This window comes from Cydia fagiglandana, chromosome 21 (assembly GCF_963556715.1).
Source record: "Cydia fagiglandana chromosome 21, ilCydFagi1.1, whole genome shotgun sequence".
Taxonomy (NCBI): domain Eukaryota; kingdom Metazoa; phylum Arthropoda; class Insecta; order Lepidoptera; family Tortricidae; genus Cydia; species Cydia fagiglandana.
Genome location: NC_085952.1, coordinates 2,015,008 through 2,027,556, shown reverse-complemented (window position 1 = coordinate 2,027,556; position 12,549 = coordinate 2,015,008). Strand labels below are relative to the sequence as shown.

Below are 12,549 nucleotides of genomic sequence, written 5' to 3'. Positions count from 1 at the left end.
GTATAATTATCTTGCCACAGAAGAGCCAAAATAGTGTGTAATGTGGAGTCTTGCAAGTTCGCGCTTCGCGTCTCCTTTGACGCGGGCCGAAATACCGACAAAAAACGGAGAACAAGGCGCGAAGGCGTGAACAATCTGCGAAATCGACGCCACACTTGCGTTCGCGGCTTCGCCCGCGATTCACGCGCATAGTCTGGAGGGGGCTATAGAGAAAAAAAAGTGACAGCTCGTGTTCCAATAAATATGTTTATGTTCTTATCACGTTATGATTACATGAATTGCGTTTGTATTTTGCCGTTTTACAAATACGCACTAAACAAATAACCACCTTATTATAGTGGGTTACGACTCAATATATTTTTTATTCATAATTCCACTCAAATAAAGACAAATAGTCAAATTATTCTCAACCTAACATCAAAACGAGTCATACGATACGATTCTATGTACTCATGTAATTATTTTTATCAAAACATTTAACAAATTATCATCTTATCGACCCTTACCAACAATATTCGCGATCTCTGGATATCAGTGCTAATTATTATGACGTCACACAATGCTAACATGTGCATATTATGAGTATTATGACAATTTTGCAATGCAAGCTACATAGTTTGTTGTCTAGCTAATTTTAGCTGGTTTCATAGCATGTTTATCTCTGTAAGCGTGGAAGTGCAGTGGTTTTCTATACAAAATGGATAGTAATAGTGAAATAAGTGATAAAAAAGTGGAGGACGAACAAAGAAAAGAGTTGGGGCCGCATCAGAAAATTTGTCTAGTATGTGGCGATAAGGCGTTGGGATATAATTTCAACGCGATATCCTGTGAGAGTTGTAAGGCGTTTTTCCGTCGGAATGCTTTAACTGGCAAGGAGTTCAAGTGCCCTTTCTCTAACAACTGCGATATTACGGTCATAACTCGGCGTTTCTGCCAGAAATGCCGTTTAGAAAAATGTCTAGCCATCGGCATGGTGAAAGAGTTTATCATGTCAGATGAGGACAAAGCAGAGAAACGGAGGAAAATAGAAGAGAATAGAGCTAAGAAGAGACAGCGGGATCCGGATGAGGATATAACTAGCTCGAAGAACTTTAAGCGAGACGATGATGTTAGAAATTTTACGCCTCAAATACAAGAGTCTGTGATACAATATGATGTCCTTAACAGTACTACTTGTAGCCCTAACAGTACCGTACAGTCTCCGCTTAGCAATGAGGTGGACTCATTAAGTTCTCCGCCAGGTTATGGGTCCTATGTTCCGGTGCAGAGCGCAGATCACCCGTACACTATGAAGGTGTTTCCGATGGATGAGAAAACTCAGTATGATCCGAGGATGATGGAGTCATACAATATGTGTGATAGTATGATGTCTATTGAAAGTACAATGTATGAACAGCCAAAACAGAACAGTATAAGGTAAGGTATTTCTTATTTTATTATTAGCAAAATTAAATTGAGTCCGCCTCCATACTACTCAACAACAACGCGGTGTAGGTACTGAGGCCGAAGTTTAGGTATAAAAGCATCCGAATTTCCTATCCCTGCTCCTCATGTTAGCTGATAAGGTAAGCATCAAACATCAACATTTATTCAGCAAATAGGCCACAAGGGCACTTTTACACGTCAACGTTGAATTTACATAATATTTTTGCTTTTAACATCAACAATTTTATAAAATAAAACTAACAATTCAATCTAACGTATTACAGTAAGTGATAACTTTGAATGATAAAGATTTAATGACATTCATTTGGGTTTAATTTGTAATGTTTTACAGTTAGTGTTTTCCTTGTGTGGGTGTAGTGAAAATGTTGTTTCACTTGGGAGCAATGTTTAACCCTTGTGGCTTGAAACCCTTACAATGTTCAAGATTCAACTAACCTAACTGTAATATGCCTAATGCCAAAGTCAATTAGCTGTTTAACCCTTTACCAGTCTAAGGGATATATATTTCCCAGCAATAATTTGCAAGATGAATCTATAGGTCATACTGAGCGACTTCTACTATGAGACCAACAACCAACCCCAAAATCAAGTAATAAAGATCAGATGTTGAAGATTATCGTGAGACAATTTTTTAGTAAAAATAGTAAAAGTTGCTCAGTAAAAAAAACACTAAATATTTATTTTTATATGTAATTTCTGTTTCAGGTCAATACTGACAAATGGCGATGCGATCCACCGGGAAGCGAAGCCGGTTCACATGTGCGAGGAACTGCCGTCCACAAGCACTGATCCTGACATTAATAAAGCTAGGGATATACTGCAGGATGTCGAACGGTGAGTGTAGCTACTTCTCCAGGTGCCATATCCTCTATGGATGTCAGCTACCACAGTCCGGAACTCTTCTCTACTGGCATTCATTCTACCCAGAGTAGCAGAGTCCGTTCCCGTCCCACTCTTAATGGCTCCTCTACACGATGGCCCAGCGCCGGCCACTCCAAGGGACGCAGCCATGCGGTAGAATGAGATAGCAATATCACTTGCGCATAAATGCGTCCCTTGGAGTGGCCGGCGTTGGGCCATCGTGTAGAGGAGCCATAAGGTTATTTATTATTATTATTTTATTTGATACACTAGCAGCTCTTAGAGCTGATGCGTGTATATCGAAGCACTTGTATTTTATTTTGCACTTTTTAATGTTTTAAAATGTGTATCCAGTCTATTTTTAAAAGTGTTGGACGGTGCACTAACAACAGTTTTTGGTGGACAGTTATCCATTTCTCCAAGAATTCTTGAAGAAAGTTTAGGTGTATAATTTGTTATGGTTTACCCGTGCGAAGCCGGGGCGAGCGCTAGCGGAAAATATTAACCTTTAAATTATTTCGCAATGTTACAGAATAGAGCCAAATTCCATGGAGTCCATACTGTGTGAGGCAATCAAGCTGGAGTTTGAAGCGTACACCTCCGTTAACAACTGCAGCGGGTCATCCAGAGAACTCAATGAGGTGTTTATCATATTACATTATTTCAATTCAATTCAATTCAAAATATACTTTATTCATGTAGGCCTAGCAACAAGCTCTTAAGAATCGTAATTAATCTTAATCTAATTATTAGAGCAATTTATTGATGTTAATATTATTCCATATTTTTGAGTCGCTTAACCCTTTACCAAACTAAGGGATATATATTTCCCACATACGGCACTTCAAACATGTATTCTATTTTAGATAAGTAAGACTGACATTTGATTGTCATTTTTGAAATATCAGCCTGGTAAATGGTTACCTAACTTTAAACTCGGATAGGCCTAGCACAGGAATGGCGCAACAGTATCTCGCCCGCGATATAGACTACCCGTCCCTCACTAATTAATCTTCTTCTTCCTCGCGTTATCCCGGCATTTCGCCACGGCTCATGAGAGCCTGGGGTCCGCTTGACAACTAATCCCATGATTTGACGTAGGCACTAGTTTTTACGAAAGCGACTGCCATCTGACCTTCCAACCCAGAGGGTAAACTAGGCCTTATTGGGATTAGTCCGGTTTCCTCATGATGTTTTCCTTCACCGAAAAGCGACCGGTAAATATCAAATGATATTTCGTACATAAGTTCCGAAAAACTCATTGGTACGAGCCGGGGTTTGAACCCGCGACCTCCAGATTGCAAGTCGCACGCTCGCACCGCTAGGCCACCAGCGCTTCATCCCTCACTAATCCCTCACTAATTAATACATTGACAAAAAAGGGGTTGTCGGTCTCGCGGGCGAGATACTGTCGCATCATTCCTGTGCTAGGCTGTGTGTGTGTGTGTGTGGCTGTGCTAGGTGTGTGTGTGGCTAAAATAATTTCATTCAATGAATGTATCCTCCTAACCTAGCCATGACTGAAATTTGAACCTTTAGTGCAGGGAGTAGAGTTGATTTTGGTTTTATTTGAAAATTGAACGAAACAAAACAAATGCGACTCTGTTCCGATTGAATATGATTTAAATTTCATCGAACTGAATAAGTACTATAGGTAAGACCTTGGGCCTTACGGCTCGGCCACGACATCGAGCGACTTGCGACGGCGATAACCATAGATTGGAGCAAAAGGTCCGATCGTTGTATCACGCTCGTTCACGATCGTTGTGTGTTGTGTTGCGTGTTGTTGTGTTGGATCGATGTCGTGGCCGGGCCGTTAGGAGGATATAGCTTGCTAAGCTAAATCAAATTTTAGTTCCTTTCCTCTCAAACATGCGTTTTTTTGTACTAGGTGGAGCGAGCGAAGCTAAACGAGCTTATAGTAGCGAATAAAGCATTACACGCCCCTATAGACGACGATATGTCGCAACTTATAGCGGCCGACTGCACTTCCAACCTCAAAGTAAGGAAACACCCATACTACGTGACCCATTTTCAATTTTAAACCCCCCTTCGCCCCTGCCTTCGTACACATCAAGACCACCTCCTCCGTCATACAGGCGCGTTTTGCGGGCGGCGCGTGAGCGAGGCGCGCCGCTTTTACATATAAATCGCTCACGCCCCGCCCGGAAAACGCGCCTGTGTGACGAAACCTTAAGGATTCGAGCTAGGCGCTATTCATATTAAACCTTTTGAACGCCAAGAACGCCTAAAGTCGTCATTACTAGTCGTGCCCACAGCGCCAAGGATGACTAAGGGCCACTTGCACCATTCACTAACCCGGGGTTAACCGGTTAAACGATGGAGTTACCATGGTACAATTTGACACTGTGTTAACAGTTTAACCGATTAAGCCCGGGTTAGTGGAATGGTGCAAGCGGGCCTAAGGGAGGGGGAAGGGAAGGGAGGGGCTTTATGGCGTTATGGCATACACTGTCAAAGTAACCTTCACACTCACAAGTAAGGTTTACGTTTTTTTTTTAATAATAGCTTTTATTGAGTGGATTCTGCCAATGTCGAGGTGTAGACTGATTTACATTAGCTCCCTTGCGCTCATTGGCGTGTAAGTGACGTTTTTGTTTATGACTAAAAGATTTCAAAGGGTTAAAAAAACACACTGTACACTCTTTACCATAGACTAGGACTCCTCTAGACCGAGTTTAGAGCAATTATTTCATACAACCGATGATGCCAAAAATACGGGGGTGCGCGGGACGAGGTGAGCGAAGTCCCGTGCCGTGATTGGTCCGTTCAAAGACACGGACGTCACACAAAGACACTTTCAACTCGAACATGGAGTAAAATTACCGTATGCGTGGTAGAGGGGGTAGCGCGACTATTAATGCTTAGTCTGGAGCATGTTTTGTCTGTGCTCTTTGCTAATTAACTTTTCACTTGTTTTTAACCAGGATGGTGACGGTGTCCACGACCCGCGGCTAGTGACCATTGTGAACCTTACGGCGATAGCAATAAGGCGGTTCATTAAGATGGCCAAGAAGATCAACGCTTTCAAGAACATGTGCGAGGAAGATCAGGTATGTTCAATCAATGTGCCGTTTTTGGAACGTTGGTATAATCAAGGAGCGACCCGCGGCTAGTGACCATTGTGAACCTTACGGCGATAGCAATAAGGCGGTTCATTAAGATGGCCAAGAAGATCAACGCTTTCAAGAACATGTGCGAGGAGGATCAGGTATGTTAAATAAATGTGCCGTTTTTGGAACGTTGGTATAAACAAGGAACGACCCGCGGCTAGTGACCATTGTGAACCTTACGGCGATAGCAATAAGGCGGTTCATTAAGATGACCAAGAAGATCAACGCTTTCAAGAACATGTGCGAGGAGGATCAGGTATGTTCAATCAATGTGCCGTTTTTGGAACGTTGGTATAAACAAGGAACGACCCGCGGCTAGTGATCATTGTGAACCTTACGGCGATAGCAATAAGGCGGTTCATTAAGATGGCCAAGAAGATCAACGCTTTCAAGAACATGTGCGAGGAGGATCAGGTATGGTAAATCAATGTGCCGTTTTTGGAACGTTGGTATAAACAAGGAACGACCCGCGGCTAGTGATCATTGTGAACCTTACGGCGATAGCAATAAGGCGGTTCATTAAGATGGCCAAGAAGATCAACGCTTTCAAGAACATGTGCGAGGAGGATCAGGTATGGTAAATCAATGTGCCGTTTTTGGAACGTTGGTATAAACAAGGAGCGACCCGCGGCTAGTGACCATTGTGAACCTTACGGCGATAGCAATAAGGCGGTTCATTAGCATGGCCAAGAAGATCAACGCTTTCAAGAACATGTGCGAGGAGGATCAGGTATATCCTTTACCAGGCTAAGGGATATATATTTCCCACATACGGCACTTCAAACATGTGTTCTATTTTCTACGAGTAAGACCAACATTCGATTGTCATTTTTGAAATGTCAGTCTGGTAAAGGGTTAAATAAAAGTGGCGTTTGTATGACTTTTGATACCACGTCGGTGGTAAATAAGCTTACGTTCCGCCTGATGGTAAGCAGTCACCGTAGCCTATGGACGCATGCAACTACAGGTGTGTTACATATATTGCTAACCTTAAAAAAACAGTTTGAAAAAATAATCTAGTTTAACCCTTCGTCTGTCTATGTACAGTCAAGGAATTTAAATTCCGACCCATTTCGTACTTTGTTACAGTGACAATCAATATGAAAGCCGCTAGAGACCTCATACGGTTGTCACTGTGACAAAGTACGAAATGGGTCGGAATTTAAATTCCTTGACTGTACCTACTTTGTTTAGGTATATGAACTTTTAAATTCCATTGAAACAGTAATAACAGTATGTACAAACAGCAACACTCCTAACTGTACATCGGTGAACCTTATTACAAAAGGAATAAGGTCCACCGATGTACAGTCGCCATCAGATATATCTGAGCGGCCAAGGTACTCACAAATATCTGAACACGCCCCTATTGTCAAGGCGTTAGAGTGCGTGTTCAGATATTTTTGAGCACCTTGGCCGCTCCGATATATTTGATGGCGACTGTACAGTTAACAGTGTGGTCGATGGTGCACTGCATTAGGGGGCACTTACCAGAATTTGCATGCCTTTTGTATTCCTTCCAGATCGCAACTATCGCAAGTTCGGATCTTGGCTAAAGCAGTGAATTTTACAATTATTCCTTGATTTTTTTTTTCATTGTAGGTGGCGCTTTTAAAAGGAGGCTGTATAGAAATGATGGTCCTGAGAAGTACAATGACTTATGATGGACAAATGAATCAGTGGAAGGTAACTACTTTGCTTTCTATTTAACCCTTTACCAGGCTAAGGGATATATATTTCCCACATGTTACGGAACTTCAAACGTTCTTAACGTAAAACGGACTTCAAATGAGCGTTCTATTTTCGATGAGTAAGACTGACGTTGGATTGTCATTTTTGGAATGTCAGCCTGGTAAAGGGTGGCCAAAACTCCACTCTCATACTATTGAAGTTACCCTCTCATTTTAAATATTGTGACTAACAAGGAAGGGTACCCAACTGTCCGACTCCGATTTGATTTATTTTGATATATGTTATAGAGTAGTCTAAAATAACGGACACGTATTTTTTATAGCTGCCCAAACTCAATCTGTTAGGAGAATTTTTTTTTGAAAAAAGTTTTTCATAGAAATTAGAAGGTTTGGTCAATTTTCAGTACTTTGAAGGCCATTTTCTCCTAACAGGTTGAGTTTGGGCAGCTAAAAAAAAATACGTGTCCGTTATTTTAGACTACTCTATAACATATATCAAAATAAATCAAATCGGAGTCGGACAGTTGGGTACCCTTCCTTGTAAGAGAGTGTGAAGTTAGGGCTTGTAGAATTAGAAGCTTGGCTCTACACGAGATCTGATAACTTTTTGACAGTACGAGCCCAAAATGGTCCCGTCATGGCAACATTAACATATTTTTTTTTTTTGGTGAGATTTGTATACCTGTTAAATATTTAAGCATAATCTGACTCTGATATTCTGCCGTAATCCCCTCTCCCCCACATGAGATTAAGTTAAACATTCTTGTTTAACCCTTTACCAGGCTAAGGGATATATATTTCCCACATGCGGCACTTCAAACATATGTTCTATTTTTGATGAGTAAGACTGACATTCGATTGTCATTTTTGAACTGTCAACTGGTAAAGGGTTAAATCTAGAATATTTCCCAAACCAGCCATAACTTTTCAACCAGGTACCTCACTCTCAAGAACAATTCGGTTGCATCCGCACCGACGTCCTAAAGCTGGCGAAAGGCAACATCTACCGCTCGCACGAATCCTTCATTCGCTCGTTCGACGCGCGCTGGAGACAGGACGAGCAAATTATCCTGGTCATGTCCGCCATTTTGTTGTTCACCCCGGACCGGCCCAAGGTCGTGCATCGGGATGTTATTAAACTAGAACAGGTTCGTACATTACCCATGCAAAATATTTGGGATTTTGTCATATAAGTCATAATATGACCCATGACTTGACATGTGGGTCAAATATATCTTACTTTTTTTCCACGTAGTTGAAATATAGCCAATTTTTGCCATGTGGGTCAAATATGACCCACTCCTTTTGCCATATGGGTCAAATACATATTACAGTAGAGTCCGGTTATAACGACACTCAAAGGACCGCTGATATTACGTCGTACTAACCGGACGTCGTACAAAATGAGCCGCCAATTTTAATTTATTTTTTAATCAAATTAATTACATCATTTTGTATTTATTAATACTTATGCGACAATCAAAGAAATGAAACATTTCTTTTAAAATATATATTTACGTTAGTATTACGACACCTTGTCTTAAATGGAGAGACTTGCGTGTTTAGAAGAAGCCACTTTTCATCAAGGTACGCGTAGTACTCACTCGTCATCCGCAAATTACTCGAATCCCGTAAAATAAAAAGTCGTAATTCTTGGGGATCTAATCAAGATGACGTTGTTTTATCACGTAGTTCCTGTGGCCACCTCCTGTGTCCATCGACAGATCAGCTCGAAGGTACCTACCAAAATATTGCATTGTCACCCAACTTACATAATTGTATCTTATTAATCTTATTTTTTTTATTATGTGTGTGAAGTTTAAGCTCAATCGAATAATGGGAATTGTTTTATTTAGTTTGCAAGATTACGAAAAGTCGCATGACTATCTATTTCATCTTGCTCCCAATATGCAAAAGGGGGAGGAGAGTTGGGTGCGCGGGACGGAGTAAGCTTCTTACCAACAATTTATTTGTAAAAACTACGTCGCTCGTCGTTGTAATCGGACTTGACGGACGGATTTTGAGTCAATTTCCGTCGTTAAAAGCGATCGGTCGTTATAAGCGGAGTCGTTATAAACGGTTGTGCTTTCATAGTAGCTTGTACTAAAACCAAACAAGTGCCTATACTTACGTCGCTATAAGTGGTTGGTTGTTATATGCGGAGTCGTACTAACCGGACTCTACTGTACACACATTTTGACATGTGGTTGACCCACATATGACCCATGTTTTATTGCCATGTATGTCAAACATAACTCAATATATTCCCACGTAGCTCAATATCACCCAAAATTTTAAGGCATGTACTAGCAAGCACCTATGTTATTTTCCAAGTAATAGATTTTTATGTTAGGGGGTCAAATATGGCCTATGTCTTTTTTTTCATGACATTGGTAGTTTTACCCATGTTCATGTTTATGAACCATATTTTTATGTCATGTGGGTCAAATCTATGCTTATTTTCCTATATAAATGATTCTTTCCAGAATTCCTACTACTACCTACTCCGTCGCTACCTAGAAAGCGTGTACCCGGGTTGCGAAGCGAAATCCACTTTCCTCAAGCTCATACAGAAGATCCTGGAACTTCGGAAGCTTGCTGCAGAAGTTACTGGGGTATATCTAGACGTGAATCCTATTGAACCACTTTTGATGGAGATATTTGATTTGAAACACCATCCTGCTTAAGCAAGGTAGGATAATAAGTTTAATATGTAAAATATGTTATAGGACCATTTTATGTAAAGTTATACACATTACTTTTTAGTAATGAAAGAGGTCGTAATTCTAAGAAATATAAAAAAATATGTGAACAACTTTAAATAAAATGACACTATTGATAAAGGAATATACTAAGACGCATAGTGTAAAATATTGAAGAAAAAAAATTACAACTGAAGTAGGTAGCGCTTCCGGGTTTCAACGTGACGCCTTTCAATATGATATTTGCCAACTCAATGGAACCACCTACAGTCTGTATCTTTAGGTATTTAAATAAAAGTAAACAAGCAATTTGTAAATTTTCGGGTAGTTACAACATTGATTGGTTAACCAACCACACGCAAAACCATTTGGATCAGTCACTGAACGACTTGACTTTAACCTACAGTAGTTGATCATGTAATGTTATCATTTTGACGACAAGTCTGGCCTAAAGGGTAGTGACCCTGCCTATGAAGCCGATGGTCCCGGGTTCGAATCCTGGTAAGGGCATTTATTTGTATGATGATACAGATATTTGTTCCCGAGTCGTGGTTGTTTTCTATATATGTAAGTATTTATATATTTCTTTCTATATATGTAAGTATTTATTGTCTGAGTACCCACAACACAAGCCTTCTTGAGCTTACCGTGGGGCTTAGGACAATTTGTGTAAAAATTATCTACCCTCAACTACTTAAGGAGCCATTTATAAGCAGATTTTGTTTACTTTTATTTAAATGCCTAAAGATACAGAGTATAGATCAGTTGTTATTAACCCTTTACCCGGCTTACATTCCAAACATGACAATCGAATGTCAGTCTTATGTGGGATATATATATATCCCTTAGCCTGGTAAAGAGTTAACCTGTGGTTCCTGTGTATATTATATTTTTTACACTACCTACGCATCTTAATATTGTTTTTTTACTAAGCAAGGTCAATATATGTATATCAGGGTTCTGAACTAAAATTTAATGTAAGTTACATTTATATCAATATCACATATCGTAACGTTACGTCACACGTTATTTTGCTATTTTGATAGCAATCGTTTTTTCTACATTTTTTAAGATACATCCATGTGAAATAAAATTATAGAGGGCTACCAAGATCTCATAAGAAAATCACAGGTAATTGAAAGTGTAAATTCATAGTTGTTATTCTGTTAAAGATTTTATGTTAATTACATTTAATGTTAACGCTCATTTAGCATATCGTTTAATGTCTAATTTATTTTATTAATGATCGTTTATTCATTTACTCAAATCACACTGAATTCATTAAGTTATTGTTTTATTTATATTAATAGAACACTAGCATATATGCTTATTTTTCATCTGTAAGTAAAGAACCATATTACTTGATTTAAACTTAAAATATTTAAATCAATTAATTATTAAAGCAGTTCTATAAATTTTAAAATATACATGAAGTCAATTACTAAAAATAAGTACATGGAGATGAAAATATGCCAAAAAATATATTATTGTTATTTTTAATTCGGTTTCAATCAAAAAGAAATATTTGTGAACCTATTTCAATTTGGTTGACTCCTGTGTTTAGTCTGTTAGTTTTAATTATTGTACCTATGGCACTGGTCCCACCGCGAGCTAGTAAGCTATGAGCTATCGGCTATAAACACGAACAAAAGATAAGCACTCCCGTGTAAATAAAAGAGACACGGCGATATTTATAGTTACTCGCCCAGCGGTGAGCTATAAATATCGCCGTGTCTCTTTTATTTACACGGGAGTGCTTATCTTTTGTTCGTGTTTATAGCCGATAGCTCATAGCTTACTAGCTCGCGGTGGGACCAGTGCCTATGTCTTTACTAGTTGTCCGACCGAAATCAGATTTTTCACCGAAACCGAACCTTTGGCCCAAACATGATTCTTATACCGAAAGCGATGCTTCGGTTGGACATTCTCCAAAAAAAAATTCGGTGTGGCCCGGCCGAAAGATTGGGCAGCTTTTTTTCCGAAACCGAACCTTCATCATTTTTATAAAGAAACCGAAACGTCGGTCAGACGCTATAGTCTGTTTCTTTAGGTATTTAAATAAAAGTAAACAAACAATTTGTACATTTTCGGGTAGTTATAACATTTATTGGTTAATCAACCAAATACAAAACCGCCTGGATCAGTCACTGAATGACCTGACTTTAACCTACATTATTTGATCATTTAATGTTTTCATCTTACCTCATCTGGCTTAAGGGGCCCACTGATTAACAGTTCGCCGGACGGTATCGGCCTATCAGTTGTTCGGAACTGTCAATATTTTTTCCTAACTGATAGGCCGATGCCGTCCGGCGGACTGTTAATCAGTGGGCCCCTTTAAGGAGCCATGCTAGGATACAAATAAATACCTAATGATACAGAGTATAGTCTTTACCTTACCCATCACGGAACAATTTAGATCCGGACATTTTGGAGCCGAAGCCAACACGTGGAACCCCTTTTGACACTAAAAATGTAAGGGGTCCACCGAGCGGATGATTTATTGTTTTTTATTTATTATTTAACAGTTAAGAATTATTTAGAATAGATATTTTATGGGGTCAATTTTAAAAACATCTGTCAGGGTATAATAACTCGAATTGTTTCTAGTGATACACAGTGGTGTAATGAAAGCAATGAAACTCGCATGTGTCTATCTAAACGAGACCTTTCTCGCAATAATTTTAGCAATAATCAATTTGTCATTTTATAAAG

General features: G+C 39.4%; 1 protein-coding gene across 1 annotated transcript; it reads left to right on the top strand.

Annotated features, from left to right (window-relative positions):
- Positions 1-364: 364 nt before the first annotated feature.
- Positions 365-10,497, top strand: LOC134675060 (nuclear hormone receptor HR96). Its single transcript, XM_063533215.1, has 8 exons — positions 365-1,416; positions 2,152-2,280; positions 2,840-2,948; positions 4,199-4,309; positions 5,256-5,381; positions 7,044-7,127; positions 8,068-8,280; positions 9,619-10,497. Exons 1-8 carry the CDS (start codon positions 698-700, stop codon positions 9,817-9,819), a joined length of 1,692 nt encoding a protein of 563 aa, XP_063389285.1. The 5' UTR covers positions 365-697; the 3' UTR covers positions 9,820-10,497.
- Positions 10,498-12,549: the final 2,052 nt, after the last annotated feature.